Genomic DNA, 23,836 nt, shown 5'->3' on the forward strand with positions numbered 1-23,836 from the left:
AGTTACATCCCATACAGTACAGTCATTTAACGTGTGTGATCCAAGGGCATTTAGTAGATTCACAGTCGTGCAGCCATCACCACAGCCGCTTTTAGAACATTTTTTCACTGCTCCAAAAAGAAACCCCAAATCCATTAACACTCACTCCCCATTCTTTCCTCCCTACAGCCCCTGGCAACCACGAATCTGCTTTCTGTCTCTATGGATTTACCTGTACTGGCCATTTCATATAAATGATATCGTGTAATATATGGTCTCTTGTTTCTGGCTTCTTTCAACTTAGCTTAATATTTTCAAAGTTCGCACATACTGTAGCATGTATCAGTGCTTCAGTTTTCTCACCATTCTCGGTGGCTGCAAGTAAAACCATGTCATCTCACTGGGCAGGAACTGGGCCTGGCTCTGCTCGGTTCACCGGCTGACCCCTCCTGATTTAGAGTTGTGTCCATCCTATGCAGGAGCCACTGCCACTTGTGGCTAGTGAGCCCTTGAAATAAATGTGGCTAAGCATAAAATACACACTGGACTTCAAAGACGTAATGCCTATATATATATATAATAACATATCTCACTTATACTTGTTACATTGATAATGTTGAAACAATAGTTTGAGTTAAATAGTATATATTATTAAAATTAATTTCACCTGTTTATTTTTATATCTTAAGGAGGCTACTAGGGAAATTTTTAAATTATTTAAGTAGCTTGCATTGTATTTCTATTTTATATATTCTATAAAAGTTATATAGTATAATTATATGACATTGTAATATAATTATCTATATTTCTGCGTTGTGTTTCAGCACTGATCTAGAAATTCCCTAGAAATGACCCTCAAATCGTTTGCCTTTTTTCAATTAAAAAAAATTTTTTTGTTGAGGTAATATACACACATGGTAAAAAATTCTCCTACACTACAAAGGGTATATTCAGTGAAAAGTAAGTCTCTCCTCACTCCTTTGCCCTCCTGTCCCTCAGGTGTCCATCAAAGAAGTTTCCATTGCCACCAGTTTTTGGCATCCATGGAAAAATGTGCAGTGCACACACATATATATAGAAATGGTCATCATACAGTGCCAGCTGTACTGTATCTTGACTTTTTTAATGTCCTAAATTTGGATGTTATTTATTTGTAAGCGGGCAATGAATTCACACATTCAAAGTTCAAAAGGCACAAAGGACACAGAGTAGAAAATCTTCCCATCCCTGTTCTCCAGCCACCCAGTCCTCACCAGAAACAACCCATGTTTCCGGTTTTTTGTGCATCCTTCTAGTTTGTCACATGAAAGCAAATGTATTTATCTTTCCCTATAGATTTCATACAAATGCTAACATACTGTACATGCCGTCTGTACCTGGACGTGGTGCCGAGAAACAGACCTTGGAAATGCTTATATGTCAGAGCCTACGACATGCCTCCCTCTTATTGATGGCCACATGATACCCCACGGGCAGGCATTTAGGCTATTTCCTTACTCCCTTCAGCTGTGCTGCAGTGAATACCATGGCTCATAGGTCTTGCTGCACACAACTATGTTTTGATGTTGATAAATTCCACTTTCATTTTTCCCAAGGCCCTGGTGGAGTTGGTCTCTGGCATCAGACTCTGTTTGTCAGACAACCCACCTCCCGAGGCCACCCATGTGCCAAAGCATGAGTGGAGCTGCGTGTGAGTGTCTGCAGGGCCATCTTCCAGGTCTGAGCTAATGGACTGCGTTTTCTTCCCTTCCCAATGTCCAGGTGAAGTGCTTTGAAGGGCTGATGCAGGCAGGACGGCTCACGCCCCAGGACCAACTTAAGGTACTGCCCAATTCAAGATATGCCCATGGTGTTGCCAGACAGTGGTTCCATTCCCCAGACTGAGTTTCTGCACCTTTGATTGCTGCAAAACAGACCAGAGAATCCCAGAGACAGTGTCTTCTTTTAGAATAAAGAGTTCCTGCTTAGCTTTCCATGATAGCGATCTTTTTTTTTTATTAATTAAAAAAAGAATTAACAAAACAATTAGAAATCATTCCAATCTACATGTACAATCAGTAATTCTTAATAACATCACATAGTTGCATATTCATCATTTCTTAGTACATTTGCATCGATTTAGAAAAAGAAATAAAAAGACAACAGAATAAGAATTAAAACAATAATAGAAAGAGAAAACAAAAACAAAAACAAAAAACCTATACCTCACATGCAGCTTCATTCAGTGTTTTAACATAATTGCATTACAATTGGGTAGTATTGTGCTGTCCATTTCTGAGTTCTTATACATGATAGCGATCTTTATGCCATGATGATGGCCTGCCAAGTGCTGTGGTAAGTAAGTCCTCGATATGCATTATTTCATTTTATCATCATAAAACCTCAGGAGGCAGTTACAGCCACCACCCCTACATGACCAGGATGGGACTGAAGCCCAAAAAGGACACAAAGGACACACAGCGAGGAGGCAACAGAGCTGGGAACAGACTCAGGTCTGACCCCCAAGGTCACGGTCAAAACCACTGCCCTGCATGGCTTCCTACTGCTAACCCTGCCTGCCAGCAATCAGAAAAAGGCCTTTTTCCATTTCTTTCTTCTTTTTTTCAATTATAAAGGTAGTCACCAAAAATGTGAAAACTAGGGGAAAAAGGGGCAAGACCCCTAACCTAATCATTATTGGCTTATTTCCTTTGGGCTTTGGTCTCTATGTATTTTGAGGTAACCGTAGTCATATACACCATTAAGATTCCTTCTACATCAGTCAGCGACCCCATCAGGAACAGATGGAACCATCAAAGCAGGCAGTGGAGGTGTAGAAGGAAGGGCCTGGGCCATATCAGGGGAGCTCATAAGAAATAGGGAAGCCCCAGGCAGCAGCAACCTCCTCCCACCTCCTCAGCTCCCTGGGGCACCCCCCTAGACACACCCACCTGAAAGCCAGCAGGTAGGAAGAGAGCCCAGAAGATGCTAGAGGCACCGAGCAAGTGGGGAGGGGGCTGCAGGGGAGCCTGGAGAGGCAAATGGAGAATACTCTGTCAATGAATATCATGGCATGGCTATTTTCCTATGTTAGTATATAGACATCATATACATTTTTGCATTTCCACATGTGTGATATGCATATGGTTTTTTTTGTGTGTGTGTATGTGTGTTTTTGTTTTACATGGGCAGGCACCAGGAAACAAACCCGGGTCCTCTGGCATGGCAGGCAAGCATTCTTCCCTGCTGAGCCACCGTGGCTCTATGCATATGGTTTTGCCACATTTTAAGTTGACAAAAGGACTTTGAAAATTGAAACCATTCATTTTCTTCCTCTCTATCCTGATTTCTTCATATCCAGAAACCTTGAAAGTTATCAGAAAGTCATGCTTGACTGGGGTCTGGATTCTAGGTTGGCCTTGGTCTATCCTCATGAGTGGGTTAAGTATGCTAATAAGCCAGGATGATGATCCCAGCTCCCTTAGTTCAAGCCATGTATTGGCTGCTATCATGTTGACTGGGGGCCTAACACAGTTGTTAGGACCATGAGCTCTGGAACCAGAGGGTCAGGGTTCAAACCCTGGCTCTGCAACTTGCTCACTCACTATGTGATCTTCACTAACTAAAGCAGCCTCTCTGTGCCTTAGTTTTCCCCTCTTTGAATTATGACTTTAAATTACCCCTCTCATTAGGATTGCAAAGTGCAGTAATGTTAATCATTATCAATACTCTGATGACAATGATAACATCCTCTGTCTTGATAGTCTATAAAAATTTGAGAAAAGAGGGACTAATATTCTGTAACTCCCAACTTCGCAAAGCAAGAATAAGGCCCTACAGTCCTTTTTAGGACATGTGCTAGAGCGTTTAGCGCTGGGACTGTCCCGGAGCATCCTCGTAGGCCTGCCCAGAAGGCCTGGCCTCCCCTGAAGTTGGCACCAAGGCTCTCCCCCACGCCTCTACTGTGCCAGCTTGATGGCAGACAGTCCTGCGATATGCTGGGGTTTCTTTCTCCCAGGGACTCGGGGGCCCAGAGACCTCTGCAGACCCAGGGAGAATCCCATGCACTCGAGTCATCTCACCCACCAGGTCTGCAGGGACAGAGCCCGTGGGGACTGGGCACTCAGGTCTTCCTGCCCTGGTCTGGTTTCAGGGCTTCCAGCAGCTGAAGGCTGCCCACGCTGCCTTGGAGGAGCAGTACCTGGAGGCCTGCAGGAAGCAGCCACATCTGGAGCAGCAGCTTGCGGGCTCCCAGGGGACCCGTCGGAAATTTGATCCTGACAGGTACGTGTTAGAGAGGGAGACCCAGGAGGACAGACAGAGCAGGCCCCCGGTGCCGTCAGTCACCAGGAGGGAGCTGCTTCATCCTCATAATTCATACACAGAGGAACAGGGAGACATCATATCCCAATTAGCAGCATACCCAAATGGTGCAGTACTTGAAGACTGAGATTTGGGTCCCTTTGGGCTCCCTGCGATGAGGGGGGCCTTGAAGTAGAGTCGAAAGTCGAAACCCTTCGTTGACCCAATGAGGCCAGAAGGGAAAGGGATTTATTCCATGTCCCACAACTGGTTGGTGGCAGAGGGAGGGACATGAGCTGAGGCCTCCTGATTCCCGGAGGAGGCCTCTTTCATCTTGTTTATTTTTGCATTCCCTACATAACATAAATAAGAACATTAAATGTGCCCTAAATGCACTTTCCTTGGGGCCTCTGCTCAGAATCACAGCCTCCTGGGGCCACACTATATGCTGCCATCCTGGACTCCCAGTGCTGATGTTTCCCATTCCAGGGAGCTGGAGGCTGAGATATTCCAGCTGGGAATTCTCCTGGAAGAGCTGAAGGACCACATGGAGCAGAGCCAGCAGGAGTCTGAGCAAACCGGGTCAGACGCTGCTCTGGACAGCCCCCCAGCCACACCCTCACCCTGCAGGCCAGCCTGCCCGCCCTCTCCTTCCACACAAGCCCCCACACCAACTGTCCAGATGTCCCACTCAGAGGTAACTGCCCAGCCATGTTGATCTGTTCCTCTGTTCATTCATTCCTTCCCAAGCTTTTTATGAAGTATATGCCATGTGTCAGGACCCCTGATTCAAGCTGAGGACTCAGTGGGAAATAGCAGAAATGGTCTCTCAAACCTCATGGAGTTTTCAGTCTCGTTACATAGTTTGATTGTAATTCGTGATCAGTATGCTAAAGGAGAATCATGGGGTTTTGTAAGAATAGATAACAAGGTGGCATGACTTGAGTTTGGAGATGACAGAAGCTTTCCTTGAGGAGTGAGATTTGAAAGGTGAATAGGAATTACTGGATACAGAAAGGGAAAAGCCATCCAAGTAGGGGAAACAGCCTGTGCAAAGGCCCTGTGGCTGGAGAGTGGAAGGTGATGGGGCAGTTGTCTGAGATGTGGGTCCCATCAGGGGTTTGGACTTATGTTCTGCTGGGGTTTTTTTTCTTGTTTTGTTTTTCTGCTGGGGATGATATCAGAGGATTTGCAACTAGACTAGTCAGAGGGAGGCTGTTGCTGTGGTTTAGGGGAGGTGGCAGGGCAGATGGAGAGACATACATGGACTTGAGAGAGGTTCAGAGGGTACATTTAATTGGACTTGGAGTCGCAGTGAAAGGGCAGGGAGCTGAGGGTTACCTCCAGGCTTCCAACTTGTAGAACAAGATAGATGATGGGCCATCCATGAAGATAGGGTGCACTAGGCGAGGACTGCACATGGAAGGGCTTTGGAGAACCCTCCCCCGCCCTCTGCACCCCGTCATAGCAGACAGCATCTCTGTTTTGTGGTTGCACAAACTGAACATAAAAAGGTCACAGCCGACAACCCCATAGGTGGGGCCTCTACCTACAAACTCCTCCTTCTTTTCAAAATCTTTTTTTTTTAGAGGGAGGAAGGGAAGGAAAGACAGAGAGAAGGAAGGAAGGAAGGAAGAAAGGGAAACATCTTTAAACATTTTCTTGTTTTATTATATTTTGTTTGTTTGTTTGTTTTTTACATGGGCTGGGGCCGGGAATCGAACCGAGGTCCTCCGGCATGGCAGGCAAGCACTTTGCCCGCTGAGCCACCGCGGCCCGCCCTCTTTTCAAAATCTTATTGTGGCAAATAAAATTTGCTGTTTTAACCATTTTTAAACTAAGTTTTACATAATGATTTCTTTTTAAATTGTGGCAACGTATATATAAAATGCAAAATTTCCCATTTTAACCATTTTTTTTTTCTTTTTGTTTTTGCGTGGGCAGGCAGCAGAAATTGAACCCGGGTCTCCAGCATGGCAGGTGAGAACTCTTCCACTGAGCCACCGTCTTACCGCCCTTAACCATTTTTAAGTGTACATTTCAGGGACATTAATTACATTCACCATGTTGAACTACCATCACCACCAGCCTTTGCCAGACCTTTTTGGGGAGAATGTTCTAGTTTGCTAGCTGCAGTATACCAGAATGCAGTATACCAGAAATGGAATGGCTTTTAAAAAGGGAAATTTAATAAGTTGCTAGTTTATGGTTCTAAGGCCAAGAAAATGTCCCAGTTAAAACAGGTCAATCGAAATGTCCAATCAAAGGTATCCAGGGAAAGATACCTTGGTTCAAGAAGGCCGATGAAGTTCAGGGTTTCTCTCTCAAGTGACAAGGCACATGGCAAACACGGTCAGGGCTTCTCTCTCATCTGGAAGGGCACATGGTGAACACGGCGTCATCTGCTAGCTTTCTCTCCTGGCTTCCTGTTTCATGAAGCTCCCCAGGAGGCATTTTCCTTCTTCATCTCCAAAGATCACTGGCTGGTGGACTCTGCTTCTCGTGGCTATGTTGTTCTGCTCTGCTCTCTCTGAATCTCTCTCATTCTCCAAAATGTTTCCTCTTCTCTAGGACTCCAGAAACTAATCAAGACCCACCCAAATGGGTAGAGACACATTTCCCCCAATCCAGCTTAACGACCACTCTTGATTGGGTTACATCTCCAGGGAGATGATCTAATTACAGATTCAAACATATAGTATTGAATAGGGATTATTCTGCCTTTATGAAATGGAATTTAGATTAAAACATGGCTTTTCTAGGGGACATACATCTTTTCAAACCAGCACAGGGAACATGCAAGGTATTTTCCCTGACCACAATGAAGGAGGCCAGCAATCAATAGCATAAGGAAAACTGGAAAAACTACAAATATGTTCAATTGAACAACACACTCTTAAACAACCAGTGGTTTAAAGTAAAAATGGCAAGGAAACTTTAAAAATACTTAGAGATTAATACAAAGGAAAACCAACATACTAAATTTATGGATGCAATGAAGATGGGGTTCAGACCTAGATTTTGTTTTTCTTCACTTTTTTAGGGAGAAATGATCAATATTTTGATGGGTGAGAAGCTTTTCAGTCTTTTCCAATTATTTTTTTTTCCTAAACCCCTTGGTAATGTATTTTCTCCATTTGAGCCTCCTTTCCTAAACGGCAAAATGAGCAGAGTAACGCTGACATCTGACAGCCTTGCTGAGAGGGTCAAATGGAGAAAATTACAATTACATTACGATCCTAGCTCTGCTACTTATGTTGTGTGCCTTTGGACAAGTCGGTGAATGTCTCTGCCTCAGCTTTCTCAACTATAAAATGGGTAAAATGATAATCTTCTTATTGCTATAAAGTACTCAGAACAGTGCCTAGCACGTAGTAAGATTATATATAATTATTTGTTAAATAAAATGAATAAATGCAAAAAAAATTAATAAAATATTTGTAGGATGCATATACTTTGTAATTTTTTTTCTTTGGCATACTTTGTCATGATCTCAAATAGAAACATTAGCCGCCTTAGGCAGTACTTCCCCATTCCTCCCTTCCCTTGGGCCCTGCTATCTTTGAATTTGCTTTCTATCACTATGAATTTGCTTATTTTAGATATTTCATATAAATGAGGTCATACAACATTTGTTTTTTTGTATCTGGCTTATTTCACTTAGCACAGTGTTTTCAAGGTTCATCCATACATGTATCAGAACGCCATTCTTTTTTATGGCTGAATAATATTCCGTTACATGGATATACTGCATTTTGTTTATTCCTTCATCTATTGATATGATAGTTGGGTGTTTCCACCTTTTGGCTGTTGTGAATAATGCTGCTGTGAACGTTGGAGTTATTTGTGCAAGTCCTGGTTTCAGTTCTTTGGGGTGTTTACCTAAGAGTGGAATTGCCAGATCATATGGTAATTCTTTTGCCTCAAAACTCCTCCTTGCTTCTGGGGCAAAGACTGGTCTTTTGAGAACTAGATAGGAAAAAAGGCCTGATATGTTAGGTGGCCACCCTGAAATGGAGAGGGGTCAGGAGAGATGCTTCTGGCAGAAAATCTGGGTTCAAATCTTGGCTGTGCTGCTCTCTTCTGTGTGACTTTGGGCAGAACGTTCTGATTTGTTGAGCCTTAAGTACCTGTTTGTAAAATGGGTTGTAATAATGGGGCATGCTGGTGGGATTGCTTTGAAGTGATGTATGTCTGGATAGTGCTTGGGACATAGTAGGTGTTCAGTTAACGCCAGCCAGTATTGAAGGTCACCGAGTCCATTTCCCACATTTTGCATGCTTAATGGGGTGGTGGGAGTAATGAGTTGAATGCATTTCTCACTCAGCACCCAGCAAGAGCCTGGCACAAGGTAGTAGTGTTTAGATGCCCTCTGAATGTCTGCTCCTCTCCCTCTCTGTTCCCAGCCCAATGCCACCAGGACTAGCCCCTGCCCTTTGCACGTGGATATGAACCTGAGCTCTTCCAGCAGCGAGGTGAAAGACAGACCACGGGACCTCCCGGCCCCGCTCAAGCACAAGGAACTGCAGATGGAGCAAGACTTCCATGGCCTCCTGGAGCAGTGAGTGTCCACCAGGCATGAACCCTGAAAGAGCAAGGCCACTGGAGCAAGGGGCCTCCTTGGCCGTGATGTTCTGCTCCGTGGCTCGATCTCGTCCACCAGGCGACCTGAGCAGAGGTCACACCCCTTTGTGTGTTCTTCCACAGATACCTCAGTGTGAAGTCTCTTCCAGAATCTATCAGGCTGGAGGAGGAGGAAGAGCAGGGGTGCACCCTGGAAGTTGATGGTTTGGTTCCAGCTCCAAGGAAAGCGGAGCCAACCAGGCTTCCCCAACAGCAGCTCCCAAGGTAGGCTGGGAGCTCACAGGGCCCCCCTCGAGTGGGTGAACGCGCCTTCCCCCACTTGTCTCATACCAGTTCTGGAACCATAGGGGCAACAGTTTTCAGTGTCATAAAGACAACTCTTTATGGTTTAGAAATTGCTTTTCTGTCCTGAAGCTCAGCATCTCTAAAATGTTGATGGTGTACCATTGATAGCATTTGATTTTGGGTGGTGTGGGACATGATTTTGGATAGCAGCATTAAATAACTATTCTCCTTTTCAGTTTCAGTCCTTCTAATTACATCAAGGAGAAAGTCTCAGTTATGTCTTTAATGCCCATCTTGATCTGCTTTTAAAAAGAGACAGTGAGAACAAATGAGGGCGTGTGAGACTGCACTTCCAGAGCCTTCAGCGGGCAACAGCCGCAGTCTAGCATACAGTAGTGTATGATAATATATTTGTAACCTAAAGTACTATTTTTCTATTTGTAACAGTTAAATAAAGTGTTTTAAATTAAATTGAAGTTTATGGAAATGGCTAAAATATGGAAGAGGATATATAAATTCCTAAGTTTGGGAAATACTGCTTTACTGCATTTGTTTTTGCAATATCTCTCCTGTGGTATATTGGATGGATTTGGTTGGCATTCCCATTTTACAGTTAAGAAAAGTGAGGTTCAGGTTGGAGAAGGGCCTTGTCCAAGGTCACTCAAGTAGAAAGTGGCAGAGCTAGTATGGGCAGCCAGGGGTGTCTGCCTTCACTTGTGCCCTGCACCACTGGGCCCCTGGGATAGGCTAAATCCCAAGTCAGGGCCGCCTGGATCCTGCCAGGGCTTAGGGGTGACTTGTTTCTCTCTTCCCACCAGGGAAACTATGGAGCAGGTGGTAAGTGTGAAGCCGCCGGGCTTCCAGACTTCCGTGGACAGAGACGGGCACCCTCCAGGCCTGGGCAAGGCCGAGGCAGCTCCTCTGGGCCCTGGCATGTTGCCCCACCCTCAGACCACCAAGCCTACACCGTCCCACCAGAGCAGCACGACCAGCCTGGCGGGAAGTGGCATCTCAGAACGCCTTCCCCAGAAGTCCTTCCGCCCAGCTGGTGATGTCCCCCTGGAGGTAAGCATCCACCCGGGGGCAGAGGCTCAGAGCCTCGGGCCCTTCCTTGGAGGAGGTGGGCTTCCTGCCTCCCGGCCTCTCCTTGTGCCCCTCCTTCATGCAATGCCTGTGTCCTAGTTTGCTAGCTGCCGGAATGCAATATACCAGAAACAGAATGGCTTTTAAAAAGGGGAATTTATAAGTTGCTAGTTTATAGTTCTAAGGCCAAGAAAATGTCCCGATTAAAACCAATCTATATAAATGTCCAATCAAAGGCATGCAGAGAAAGATACCTTAGTTCAAGAAGGCCGATGAAGTTCAGGGTTTCTCTCTCAAGTGGAAGGGCACATGGCGAACACAGTCAGAGTTTCTCTCTCATCTGGAAAGGCACATGGTGAGCACGGCATCATCTGCTAGCTTCATCTCCTGGCTTCCTGTTTCATGAAGCTCCCCAAGAGGCATTTTCCTTCTTCATCTCCAAAGGTCGCTGGCTGGTGGACTCTGTTTCTCATGGCTATGTTGTTCTGCTGTGCTCTCTGAATCTCTCTCATTCTCCAAAATGTTTCCTCTTTTATAGGACTCCAGAAACTTATCAAGACCCACCCAAATGGGTGGAGACATGTCGTCACCTAATCCAGTTTAACAACCACTCTTGATTGGGTTACATCTTCAGGGAGATGTTCTAATTACAGATTCAAACATATAGCATTAAATAGGGATTATTCTGCCTTTATGAAATGAAATTTAGATTAAAACATGACTTTTCTAGGGGACATACACCCTTTCAAACCAGCACAGCCTGCCACTCAGGTCCCTGCCGGTGACAACCCTGCCCGTTACTCAGAGCAGATGCCCAGTGCCACCTTGCTGCCATAGCTCCCCTTTGGCCCCATCCCTTCCTCTGCCAGGAGCTCCTGTGATTCCTCTGAGCGCCCTGTCTGTGTTTCTCTGGGCTTGTGCCCTGCTTATGCCATCAGAGCTGTAACTCTTAAACTGTTGTAGGATACCAGACTGCCATAAAAGTGTTGCTTAGGCCACAGACTCTCTCACAGAATAATGCATTTGAATGTGCATGCCTGCCCCCCACCCCACACACACATTCTGCTGACAATTTCAAGGGTTCTGGGACTTTCTGTAGCCCTGGTGAGCCCATGGTAGTAACCTCTCCATGAACTCCTTGAGGGCAGGTTCCTGGGTTGTTCTGAGTCCTCTGGACCTTGCATTAGATCAGTTGTAGCAGGTGTACATGTTCGATGGGTTTTATTTTCCTAGTACATTGAGCTGGGTCCTTTCTGCGCTAAGACCAAGGAATCACAGGCCCAAACCAGAAGACACGGCTTTTTCTCCTTCTGCTCTTCATATTCCTCATCTCAGCAAGTGTGCCCCACTCATCCCTCCCAGGGGCTCTAGCTCCCACTCCTGGGAAAGCAGGGCATCCTCAGGGCACTGTTCACGCCATGGGCTGTGCTAGCCTTGGGGGTCTGGGGACCCTCAGGCCCAGACCGGGCTGTTGAGAGCTGAACCCGCCTCCCTGGCCCATGAGCCTCTGGAATGTGAGGCTCAGGCCAGGATCCTGGAAGGGCTTCCCAGTCTGCCTTGAGCACATTCCTCAGACTTAAAGGGATACTGCCTATTTCAGGAGCCCTGGATGGCATCTCCGGAGACAGACAGTGGCTTTGTGGGCTCAGAAACCAGCAGAGTGTCACCCCTCGCTCAGACCCCGGAGCACCGGCTCTCCCACAGCAGGTATCCCAGGGCCCCCCACCATCAACCCCTGAGTGTCCACAGACCTGGGACAGCCTGGGAATTGGAGCACCGGTGGCACCCCACTTGAGCCCCTGTCCTGAGCCAGACCCCACTTCATCCTCCTAACCATGGTTCCTTGTTCCCATTTCATTGAAAGAGGAGACCAGAGACTCAGAGAGGGAAATTGACTTGCCCAGCGTCACTCAGACCCAGAAATAAATATTTGTTAGATAACTGAATGTGTAGATGGATGAATGAATAAAAGCTATAGGGAAGGTAGCATGAGGGGAGCAGAATACAAAGACCAAGGGCAAGACATGGTACCTGCATTGGGTGGAGACTGAGCAGGGGCCTAACGGCAAGGAAGTCAGTGGAGGGGACATGTGAAGTGTGTCATGATGGAGTCTCCAGACCCAGGTGCCTGCATGGTAACCCAGGGTGCAGAGAAGAAAGTGCTAGAAATGTTAGTTCTCTATATTTTCTGAAAACAAATTAAGCTTTATGGTTTTCCATATATGTACTGGCAGGTCTGCAGCTATGTAGCTTGTAAATAGATGCCTGTATGACATTTTACTCCCAGGGACACAAAGTCCCAAAGGCTGGGGAGCTCCCTGCTCTAGGACCTCCCTGTTCCCTGCCTAAGGTCTCCCCATGTGACCTCAGTGTGTCTCTCCTTCCATGGAACCTCAGCAACCCAGGGACATCAGGCCAGCCTTTCACGGCATCTGTGCCCCAGGATGGAGCTTCCCACCTCTCGGCCAGGGATCCCCCAGTCCCCAGAACAGCTGCTGAGCTGAGCAAACCCAGGAGCCGAGCCCAGAGGCGTCTCCCCAGCCCAGGCTGTCCTCTCCAGCAGAAGATGCCAGTGGCAGAGATGGGTGAGTAGGTGAGGCTGGATTGGCTGGATTTGGGTGTGTGTGGCTGATCTCATGGATTTGAAAAAACAAACAACAAAAAAATCATATTGCCCTTCAGAGAATATGAAATCTACAGGTTAGTTGTAGGAAAATGTGAAATCACCCATGGGTAGACAAAAGGGAATAAAAGAAAACAATGCCCTGGAAACCATCACTGCTGACATTTTGGTGTAGAACCTGTCACCTCGGCGACGTGTGTGTTTATACACTTAAAACAGAAATCGGATCATATTACACATGTTCAGGAACTTCATTTTGTTTTTCTACTGAACATTGCACCAGGAACGTTTTCCACATCTATAAAATCTACGTGTGATTCCTCTTGGATTTTTTTTTACCTTTTAAAAATATGTGAACTTTTTGTTGAAAGGAAACATATGGGAAAAAGCACACATGATAAATGTTCACAAAGTAACACACTCAGACCAAGAAACTCAGCCTTTGCCAGAACCCCACAGACCCCCTCAGGCCCCTGCCAAAAGAAACCGCTCTTTGACATCTGACATCCCAGATGAGCTTTCCCTCTTTTTAAGGTTCATCTTTTTTAAGCAAATTTTTAACTAAACTTTTTATTTTGAGATATGTAGATTCACATGCAGTTGTAAGAAATCTTTTTGGTGAGCTCCTGTGTCCCGGCTGCCCACTTTCCCCCGATGGAAACGCCTGCCCCCCAGTGTCACACCAGCTGCTGACACCAACGGTCCCAGATGCAGTGACAGGCCCGGCCATGGTCTGGTGGTTCCTTCGCCTCTAGGACCCCTCCTGGTCACCTTTGCAGCCACACACGCTTTCCTCCCCCAACCCCTCCCTAACGCGTGGGGACCACCCGTCTGCTGTGCATTTCCATGCTTTTGTCATTTGGAGAAAGCTATAGAGCTGGAAACACACGGTGTTGAACCTTTTAGGACTGGCTTTTTTTTCACCCAGAAAAAAATCCTCAATTTCTCTGGAGATTCATCCAGGTTGTTGCGTGTATGTATCATTAGTTCATGCCTTAATATTGCTGAGTAGTATTCCAAGGGTTCATTGTTGTTGCTTTTACTTTCTTTTTAAAATTAGTTTTATTTAAAAATTTCTGAAATTTGCACTTCATATCCACTAAGCAACAGCCTCCCCTTAATCCTTGGGAACCTCTTATCTTTCTGTCTGCACAAATTCACTGTTTTGAGATATGTCATTAAGTGTAATGGGGTTCCTGGTTTATAACACTCAGCCCAGATGAGTGGTTTCTAGTCTTTCTTTGCCACCACCCACTCTGAGAGGCTAAAATCATGAATGCTCTCCCCAGAAGCACACAGGCAAAGGTGAGATGCCATTTCAGAGGGTCGTGGAGGCTCCGAGCCAGCCCAGGACAACCCGACAGCGTCTGGGGGAGCCCACGGCAGGGAACCACGAGCTCTTTGCAGGAGGGAGGTCTTGAGGGCTTTGGCTCTGCTGCCATAACAGTGGACAGGTGGGGGCCGGGGGACAGAGTCTGGTCAGAATCAGCTCTGCGAAACTGGCACCCCAAGCTCCCAGCAAAAACCAGCTCTCCTTCTGGTTTCCAGGTCAGTAGGTCACTGACCTCATCAGGAACTTCACTCATGAGCTCAGCCAGGCCCCTCTCTTTGTACCCCTTCCCTCCCCCACACAAGGTCAGGCATCAGGGGTCCTCTGTGCATGACCTCACTTTGATCTCTCTCTGCCTCCATAGTGGTCCCTGGCTCGGGGTTTCAGGGGCGGAAGAGGATTTCTGAGCAGCTCCTCCCCAGCAGGGCAGTCAGCCCACCCCCACGGCCGGCCCCTGCAGCCACCCCTCTGACCGATGGGCCCGCAGAAACCACCTCCAGCCTCCTCCTCAGCAGGACAGAGCGAGAGTAAGTCGGGTTCTCGGGAATGGTGGGATTGAGCGCCGCATTCATTCAGGTCTGAGAAGCCGTGGGGCAGGTAAGGGTATGCTCAGCTCACGTACCTAGCAGGTAGCTATGCTGGGGTCAGAGGAACCCTGGTCTCCTGCCTCCCGACTCAGGGCTGTTCCACAAGCTCTCACTTCCTAGACTTTGAGGACCCTTCTTCAGACAGTGGGGCATGACTTAGAGCTTCATCTTTCTGCAACTGAGACCCCCCTGCACCCACCACCTTCTCCCTTCCTAGACAGGTCCACACGTCCCAGGCATGTTTTTTTCCTGCAGTTTTTCCATTCAGTATAAGCACTGAGATGCCACTGTTTGTTTGTATAATCCAAGCAATTTTTCTACTAAAGAAGCTGCTCTTTGGTTGCTTGAACAGAAAAGGGAAAATAACTTGGTCAATCCTTTTACTTCCTCTTAGTTGCTTTAGTCCAGTACTAAATCACGTGCCTTTGTTGCGATCAGGGTGTCTGTTCTGCAGTGTGACTGGGGAGACTACTTGGCTTCCCTTATGGGGTGCCATGTTGGCTATGGATAAAGTCGTGGCCAGCTGCTGGCATTTGGCCTCCTTGTCTGAGTTTAGTAGGTCCACTGCCTCTGGTCCCCCTAATGTCAGCGTGGAAGTTAGAGGCTCATTTGTCTATATTGTACCAGGCCCCGAGAACAAGATAGTGGACATGACACCGTCCTCGACCTTCTGAGTCTTGCCGTCTTGCAGGGCGGACAACCGAACAGGCAGCTGCTCCCCGTGGGTGGTGAATGCAGCGAATGCAGTGAATCCAGTGAATCCAGTGGGCAGAGGACTGGGGGAGCGCACAGGGGCATCTTGCCCAGACTTCCTGGAGGGCTTCCTGGAGAAAAGTCATAGCTGAGCCTCACCCAGAAGGTGGGGAGATGGAAGAGTATCCCCAGTCGGGAGAACAGCACGTGCAGAGACCTAGAGGGGAGAGAGTGTCCGTCACTGGCATAGCTGGATCCCCGAGGGTGAGGATGATGGGCTGGTAGAGAGGTGCACAGCAGAGACCCTGCTGGGATCTGGGAGAGTAAGGGATTTGGAAGGTGGCCAGGCCTAGAGAGGGTGTTCGGTAATCTGTCTGTGAAGGCCAGAAGGTTCACCCTGAGGACAGCTAGGGGGATAGTCAGAGGGAGTGGCCTGGTCAGGTTGATGTTTTAGAAAGAATTCTCTGGCTGCTGTGAGGAATGGAGGCAGGGAGGCTACAGGAAGGCTCTTACCCAGGAGAGAGGTGAGGTAGTCCAGCCTCTAGGGGTCAGTGAGGGGGAGGAAAAGGGGGATGCATTTGAGGAGAGAGAGTCAGGTGGTCAGGCCCAAGGGCTTGGTAATTGATTAATTCTAGGGGAGTTCAATGGAGAAGAAGAGTCTAGAATAAGATTTTTGGCTGGTCATCAGTTGGATGCTAATGTCACGTATGGAGATGGGAAGTCCAGGAGGGGGTTGTCAATGTGCAGGGAAAGATTTCAAGTGCCACCTGGTACCCGGTAATTAAAGAGTTAAGTCAGGAAGCCTGAGATCTTGATAAAAAGAGAGAGGAAGCAATATGCGATATGCACGTGGGCATTCCAGGTCCCAGGCCTACAAGTCTTAACCTCAGACAGTGGGGAGAGCTGCCCTCCTGGCTTGCAGGCAGCACGGAGCCTCCCCTGCCTTTCAGGAGTTAAGTGGGATGGAAGCTCTCACTCTCCTACAGCCACTGCCTGCACAGGTTGCCTTGGAAACCCCAACAAGCATCTCCCTGGGGATTTCCAAGGAAACAGACTGTCCCTGGACGCACACCGAGCTGGGCGCAGCCAGAGAGAGACCTCTGGCTCCCTCTGACATTTTCATCTGAGACTGTTTGCTGAAGTTGGTGCCACCAGCCACTCACAGGAACTGCCAGGCAAGAGTTTACACTGAGGGAGCCCCTGCTCCAGAAGCCAGCCTGAGGAGTAGATGTGGAATCTGCACGCAGCCCAGGGAACACCCATGCTGAGCCCAGCCTCTGCCATCCGGTGTGTAGCGGCATTTGTCAGGGGCGCCTGGGACAGGTTATCTGCAGTCAGTGCCAGCCAGGCCACGGAGAGAGATTCAGGGTCAGAATGAAGAGAAATCCAAACTTTGTATAACTCATTAATCTAGGGATGATAGGGGGGCTCATTGAGGTGCCTGGGGAGATAAGAGGTTGAGCGGTGTTTGGTGGTTTCCCAGTTTGCAGCTAGCACCCCACGTTTTCCAGCATGTTCTCGTTCAGCCCCCCACCCCCACCCCATTCGGTTGGTGACTGGAGATGCCGTGTGTCTCCTTGTCCTCTCTCCATGCACGGCCCTTCACGCCAATGTCACCTGAAGCCTCACATCCAGTTCAGTGATGTTTCCAAGTGGTTCGGGGATGACAAGATGGGGCATGCCTTCCCTCTGCCTTCTAGTGGCCCAGCATCTGGTTGGGGAGACAGGTAGACAAGCATCTTCTGCCTTGGGCTTGAACAGCTGTGGGAAGTGTGTTTTGGGGGAACCCAACAGGGGAGAAGCTGAGCAAGGGCAGGAGAAACAAGGCCCAGGCAGGTGGTTAGGGTTTGTACAGGTAGAGGCGGAGGAAGAAGGGGCCCCCAGGGGCCAAGGCAGGTCGGAATTCAAATTGTATTCTGCATCCTCCTCTCTAGCTTGAGAATTAGTCCCTGGCATTTCAGAACAGCTACTCAGAAGCTGTGCACGTTAGGCTGTGTAGATCTCAGAGATGGGTTCTGTTCTGCTCCCCAGTTGTGCAGACACAAACTCAGAGAGGGGTCAGACATGTGGTCAGAAGGTCAGCTACACAGGGTCGTTGTGTGCTCATGTGAGAGCAGAGCTGGGTCCCCTGCTGCAGACAGGGGTGGAGGCAGCTGCGTGTGGGCCGCGCTCCAGGGTGCCTTCAGCTTTGTTCTCTGTGCATCTGTTCTGGTGTCTGTCTCCACCCCCTACCCCAGCCGAGCCATCCGCAAGCTGCAAGAGGAGGTGTCCCGGCTCCGCCTGCGACTGGAGGACAGCCTGCACCAGCCACCCCAGGGCAGCCCAAAGCGCCCGGCGTCCATCTTCATCCGTCCCACCCAGGACCGGGACCGTCACCCAGCGGATTCCTTAGCTGCCTGGGGCTCCTACTGTGGCAGGTGGGTGACTCCAAATCTCCCTCCCCTGTGCCCTGGCGGCAGCCACAGAAGACAGACTTGGGCAGCCTCTGACTCTGCCCGGGCAATGGACTCAAGCACTGCCATATCCACTTTCATTCATTCAGTCAGTTACTGAATTTTTATTGCACGTTTAATACATAAAAGCGTATTGAAACATTTATATTAATTATAAAGCATGGTACAATGAATATCCCTGAATCTACCTAACTGAAGAACTAGAAAATTCCAGGAGGTTGCTCTCTTATCCACTCACTTGATAATCTTTTCATTTAGAGTGATGATTTATAAAATTAATTAATCTTTTTAAGGGTTTTCTATGGAAGGGTACAGGATTAAGGTTTCTATGGATATTTTCCCTTTAGTCCTCTCAACCACCCCCTCTGAAGTAATTGCTCTTATGAGTCCCCATTTAACAGATGAGAAAACCGAGAGTCAGAGAGGCCCCCAGTCATCTTCTGTAAGCCTGACTCCAGAGTGTTTTGTTTTGATTGCTATGCTCTCCTCCTCTCATTGTTAGATGCTTTTCCACAGGTTGATATTCTCATTGATCATCTCTCAAGGCTGCATAAAGTTCCCCCAGTGACATTGTCTTTTCTTCCCTTTTGCTAGTAAATCTGCAGAGAGATTGTCTGGTGAGCCTGGAGATGCAGAACAAGCTTTCCCTGCAGGAAGGCGGCGAGCCAGGTCCTCCTCGGTGCCTCGGGAGGTATCCCGACTGTCCCTGAGTAAGTGGCCATCTGCCAGGACTGATTCCCAAGGCCGCAGTCTGGGCCACAGGAAGCATAGCAGCCTCCTTTAGAGGGAGCTCTGAGAAGGTTTTTTTTTTATTGTTTTAGACAGTTGCAGTACGTATTATAGTACTCTGGAGCACAGTACACTTCTGCTAGTAGCCACCTCCTGGGGGCTGTGCTGTCTGCTAAGAGCATCTCCCCACTGTCTCAGGTGCCACTGCAGGCGGCTCATTTCATCCTTCTGCACACCTGGGCACTGAAGCCTGGAGAGCCTGAAGGGATGTGGCTGTGGGGTCAGGGCTCCCTGTCTGTTCCACCCCTGCCTGGCTGGGTGTGCCTGGCCCATCCGGTCACCTGTCTGGGCAGTCATGGGCATGGCTCGCTGTGCACATCCTTCTCATGTGATTGCCACAAAGGTGCAGGGTACAGCACATGCCAGGTGCCTAGACCTGTGCTTAGCCCCGCATCAGACTCCCTGTGTACAGCGGCCACTACCAAGGGGCAGATCTGGGATGAAGCCCAGGCGTCTGCCCCAGAGGCAGAACTCATGAGGTGCCCGCTCCCCGAGCTGTGCCCTCCCCCCCACAGCCCTGCCCTCTCTGAGGCCCTTCTCTCTCCACTGCAGACTCTGAGTCTGAGCCGACCTCCCTCCGTCTCTCCTCTGAGAAGAGGAGGGTGGCTGAGGACAGCCCGCAGGCCGGCCGGGATGGAATGAGAGGAGGAGGCAGCTCCAGGCGGCGAGACAGGGTCATCTTCCAGGGCCACTACACAGGTGGGCAGGTGGCAGGGCTGGGGGCCCGCAGTCTTGGGGTGGTCTCCTGGGTCGTGAGTCACCTTTTCCAATGAGTTGTGGGCCCTTTAAATGGCATCATTTTCTCAGTGTTCCTTAGCATGGTAAACATCAGGGAGCACTGCCTCGGGAATCTCAGGGTGTTTGCCCATTCATTCAGCAAACACCTTCCTACAGCCCCCTTCCCTGGGCCCACACTGGGTTCTGGGGAAGCCACCACGGGGGACACAGTTGCTGCCATGAGGGGGTACTGTCCCTGCCCCGGGGAGCTCCCAGGTCAGTCACCTGCACAGCCTATTCAGCTTGTCAGTCGTAAAGAGATTTATGAGCTACCTCCTCGTTGCCAGGCCTGATGATACGGGGTGACTGGGTGGAATCCTGTATGATTTATTCCTGGCTTGCCTTGAGATTCTGACTTCCTAGAGGGACATAATCAGACCTGAGATCGTGTAAAGTGGGATGTTGAAAAGCTTGACATTTAAAAAAAAGTTGATGAATCTGGCCGCGTGGCGGAGAAGTCACACAACAAAGCGATTGTAGTGTCTCAGTTTCTCAGGGCTGCCATACCAGAGTATTACACTGGGTGGCTTAAAACAGCAGAAATTGATTGTCTCACAGTTCTAGAGGCTAGAAGTCTGAAATCAAGGTGGAAATAGGGCTCCAAGGAGGGAAAATCCCCCCTTGCCTCTGCTGGCTTCTGGGGATTTGCCTGCAGCCTTCTCCCTGTGTCCTTCTGTCCCTCTCCTCCCCTTAAGGATGCCAGTCATATTGGATTAGGGCCCACCCTAAATCCATTTTGGCCTCATCTTCAAATAAGGTTGTATTCACAGGGCTGAGATTACAACTGTAATGCGTCTTTTGGGAGCTGCAGCCGAACCCTTAGCAGGCAGCAAGTGTGATGCATCCCTTATCAACACGTCACCAAGCCTGGAGAGGGGTTAACTTCAGATCTGTCCAAAACAGAATCCCTATGTGTTTGCGGGCCAGGCTTTGGCTGAGTGTAGGGGACCACACAGGAAATAGGAGACGCGCCCCGTATGGAGCATCCATCTGCCACGGGGGCTTAGGAGCAAGGGCAGCAGGAAGTTCAGGGAGTCCCCAACGCCACAGGCACAGAGCACTGAGTGCCAGCCCTTCATGAAACAGCCTGGGCAGCACAGGAGGGAGACAAGGTGAACCATGCTCTCTGTTCCTGTGGCTTTAGGCAGCATCCTGCAGGTTTTCTTTAAGGCTAAGGGGTGGGCGAGGCAGGGGAATGGCGGGGCTGGACGAGAAGTTTTATAGTAACACTGAGAGTTTTACATCTGCCAGGCACCGGGCGGCAGAGATACAGCCATTCAGTCCTCCCCACAAGCCTATGAGTTCAACACTATAATTATCCTCCTTTTTCAGCCACTAAGAGCAAAATGAGGGAGGCTGCGTGATGAACCCACGTCTGAGCCATTCAAATCCAAACCACAAGCAGGGGCCGGGGGAAATCAGATCACTTATCATTTCTTCCTGGCTTACTTTCAAATTCCAACTCAGTTTGGGTTTGTAGAATGCTGCCAGATGTCAAGAACTAGGCAGCTGGGATGTGAATAGGATGCATGATAAAAAAATAGGAGTCTGAAGAGTGTTCAATAAACAAATGAACGCATGTGTGTTTATGTATTTATGTGTATATGCATGTTCACACCCACACGTACATGATTATATAGGACACATATGTACACACATGTGTGAGAGACCATTACAGCCATACCAAAGAAGAAGGCAGAAGATTATTCCCAAATTCGGCTCAGTTCTGCATCCATTAATGACTGTTTCGTTTTCTTCTGCAGGCCAGGAATACCATCTTCTGTCCCCTAAGACTGTCCCGAGAGGCAGTGGCACAGTTTCCTGTCCCCACTGCCGGCCTGCTAGGACCCAGGACACAGGTAAGAGATGGAACCTGGGTCCTGGGCCATGCCAGCCAAGGTACAGCTTCTTGGTCTCAGGGATCAGCTCAGTGGTGGGTTGTAGGACGGGTGAGGGACTGAGATATTTTCTGGGCTTCTCATCCCTGCAAAGACATTCTGCCATCACACCTGTTGCTCCAGGTACTGTTGCTTGAAGGCTCTTTGATTTGGATTTGGAGAAATCAGGATGTGATTTAGGCAATTTCTGAAGGGGTCTGATTGGGCGTGCCAGGCAGTGAGGGGACTGGCTGAGGTGATATGTCCTATCTCCCCTCTACCTTTCTCCTATCCCCTCCTCTTGCCCAAACCCAACAGCAAGGAATAGTGGGGAGAGCAGAACCCAAGAATCTGGACACTGGGTTCTAGTCCAGTTTTTGCTAGTGACTTGTTGTGTGACCTTGGTCAAGTCCTTAACTTCTCTGTGCCTCAGGCTCTACGTCTATAATGCAAGGGTTTGAGATGATCTCTAAGAACCCTTCCAGCACTGATAATCATGATGATACTGGTATTTATTAAACCCTTACTATGTACTGGACATCATACTAAGGGTTTTATATACATTAATCCTCACCATTCTATGAAGTAAGTACTACCATCATGCCCATTTTATGGATGAGAAAACCGAGGCCCAGAGAGGTCAAGTAACTTGCGCAAAGGCGTACAGCTTACAAGTGGTAAAGCCAGAATTTAAACCCAGATCTTTATGATCCCAGAGCTACAGATCTTCACTATGCCTCTCTGTCTTTGCTAGGGTCCCAAGAGGCCCTTGCAGTCATTCATTCATTCATCTATGCATTCATTCAACATTTACTTAGCAACCACTCATATGCGTCTCCTGCCTCCTTAGGAACTCTCAGCCATGCAGACAATGATAGAACAGAAAGATCAGTGCTGGGAAGAGGGTGCCAAGGCAGGGATAGGGACTGGGGGCACCTAGCTCAGCCTAGGTGGGCAGAAGGGATTCTTGGAGGGGGTAATAACCATATGGAGGACTGAAGGAGAAGCAGACCAGTCTGGAATTCACCCAGACATGCTGTTTCAGATTTGGGTAGGGAGAGAATGAGTGTGCCCACTCTCTTCCTCTCTTGGGCCTGCATGACCTCCTGGGTGCCTGGGGGGCTGCTCTGGGGAATGGGCCAGAGGTAGGTATGGGGGTAATGGGGACTGCATTTGGGAGAGCGTGGGCTAGGGATCAGAGAGAGCTCTGCCCCTTCCCAGCTCTGAGACCTTGGCAAATAACCCAACCTCTCAGACCTTTAGTCTCCCCATCTGTAAAACAGGAGTTATGGTAGTGCCAGCTCAGCGGCTTGTTGGATTGGATTAAACAGTGCACAAAAGCACTTAGCAGAGGCCTGGCCCATTATTGCTTACTCTTGCTGTCATGGTTTCGTCAATGTTGATGCTGTCACCCAGACTTGTGCCATCTGCAGTGGGTGCAGAGGGAAGCCCAAGCTGCAGGAGGCCCAATGCGTCTGGAGTCCGAGGAGCCACACTTAACTTTTTCTTGGCATCTCTTCCTCCTTCCCAGGTGGTGCTGCCACCAGGGATCCACAAGGATCGTCTCCACCTGATACCCTGCGATGTCCCCTGTGTCGTCGAGTTGGGCCCCGCCTGGAGGGGGATGGCCCAGACTCTGCCACCTCTGGTAAGACCAGATGCCCCATTTCTTCTCTCATCCAGACCCTCAACTCTCCTTGACTGGGCTCGGGGATCTGGTCGAGCTTGGCTGCCTTCCCCCATCTGGGGCTGAGCAAATTGAGAAGATGATGTGTTTTATGGAGCTAAGCATCCCAAGCCTGGCTGGCGCAGTGTCCAGCTCTGACAGGGGAAAGTCTGGGTGAACCCCTGATCTCTGAAGTTAGACTCTGTGTCTCAGGTGTTTCCTCCCTGGCAGGGGCTGAAAAAGCTGCCACAAGAAGAAATGCACCTTCAAATTCCAGCCCCAAGCAGAGGAGCAAGCAGCCAGGGTCACCGCCCTGGCTGCCTCCTGGGCTGTGGTACCTGGCAGCCGCTCCCCCAGTGCCAGCCTCTCCAGCCTTTGCCTACATCTCCGCGGTTCCTATCGTGCCTTATCCACCAGCCTCTGTGTAAGTACCTTTTACTCCCCACCTCTCTCCTTCACCATCTGTCTCAGGCAAGCAGGCCTGCGTTGGGGCAGCTGAGAACCCAGCGCCGTGTGCTCCTGTATTTTATCCCCACATGGACAAATTGCAGGCGAGCCCATCCCTCAAGCAAAGCAGTCACTCTGCACACACTGTGTTCCGGGCGAGTGCTCGTTCCTGGAAATACAGCAGTGGCAGAGGCTTCTAGAACCCTCACCATCTTCCACATGATTGTTTTCAGCAAGCAATTAATGAACATTTTTTTTTAAGATTTTAATTTTTAGGACAGTTTTAGATTTGCTGAGAAATTGAGCAGATAGTGTGGAAAGTTCCCAAATTATATCCCCTTCCCAAATGCACATGCAGTTTTCCCTATTGTGAGCATCTCAC

The 23,836-nt window shown here is 48.8% G+C and overlaps 1 protein-coding gene across 16 annotated transcripts in view; it reads left to right on the forward strand.

The window, feature by feature from the left end:
• AKNA (AT-hook transcription factor) overlaps positions 1 to 23,836 on the forward strand; it is a 54,667-nt gene that overhangs the window by 26,450 nt on the left and 4,381 nt on the right. For 13 of the 16 annotated variants that reach the window (XM_077143932.1, XM_077143924.1, XM_077143919.1 and 10 more), the window contains 16 exons: positions 1,741 to 1,800; positions 4,112 to 4,242; positions 4,750 to 4,957; positions 6,205 to 6,240; positions 8,667 to 8,821; positions 8,968 to 9,108; positions 9,948 to 10,194; positions 11,813 to 11,919; positions 12,610 to 12,797; positions 14,530 to 14,692; positions 17,683 to 17,862; positions 18,493 to 18,608; positions 19,240 to 19,386; positions 21,228 to 21,323; positions 22,873 to 22,989; positions 23,221 to 23,431. In XM_077143932.1, the coding sequence (XP_077000047.1) occupies positions 1,741 to 1,800; positions 4,112 to 4,242; positions 4,750 to 4,957; positions 6,205 to 6,240; positions 8,667 to 8,821; positions 8,968 to 9,108; positions 9,948 to 10,194; positions 11,813 to 11,919; positions 12,610 to 12,797; positions 14,530 to 14,692; positions 17,683 to 17,862; positions 18,493 to 18,608; positions 19,240 to 19,386; positions 21,228 to 21,323; positions 22,873 to 22,989; positions 23,221 to 23,431 (2,303 nt within the window). The remainder of the gene's footprint in view (positions 1 to 1,740; positions 1,801 to 4,111; positions 4,243 to 4,749; positions 4,958 to 6,204; positions 6,241 to 8,666; positions 8,822 to 8,967; positions 9,109 to 9,947; positions 10,195 to 11,812; positions 11,920 to 12,609; positions 12,798 to 14,529; positions 14,693 to 17,682; positions 17,863 to 18,492; positions 18,609 to 19,239; positions 19,387 to 21,227; positions 21,324 to 22,872; positions 22,990 to 23,220; positions 23,432 to 23,836) is intronic. The other 3 variants (XM_077143948.1, XM_077144019.1, XM_077143968.1) reach the window with 2 other exon arrangements.

This window comes from Tamandua tetradactyla, chromosome 2, assembly GCF_023851605.1.
Source record: "Tamandua tetradactyla isolate mTamTet1 chromosome 2, mTamTet1.pri, whole genome shotgun sequence".
Lineage (NCBI taxonomy): Eukaryota > Metazoa > Chordata > Mammalia > Pilosa > Myrmecophagidae > Tamandua > Tamandua tetradactyla.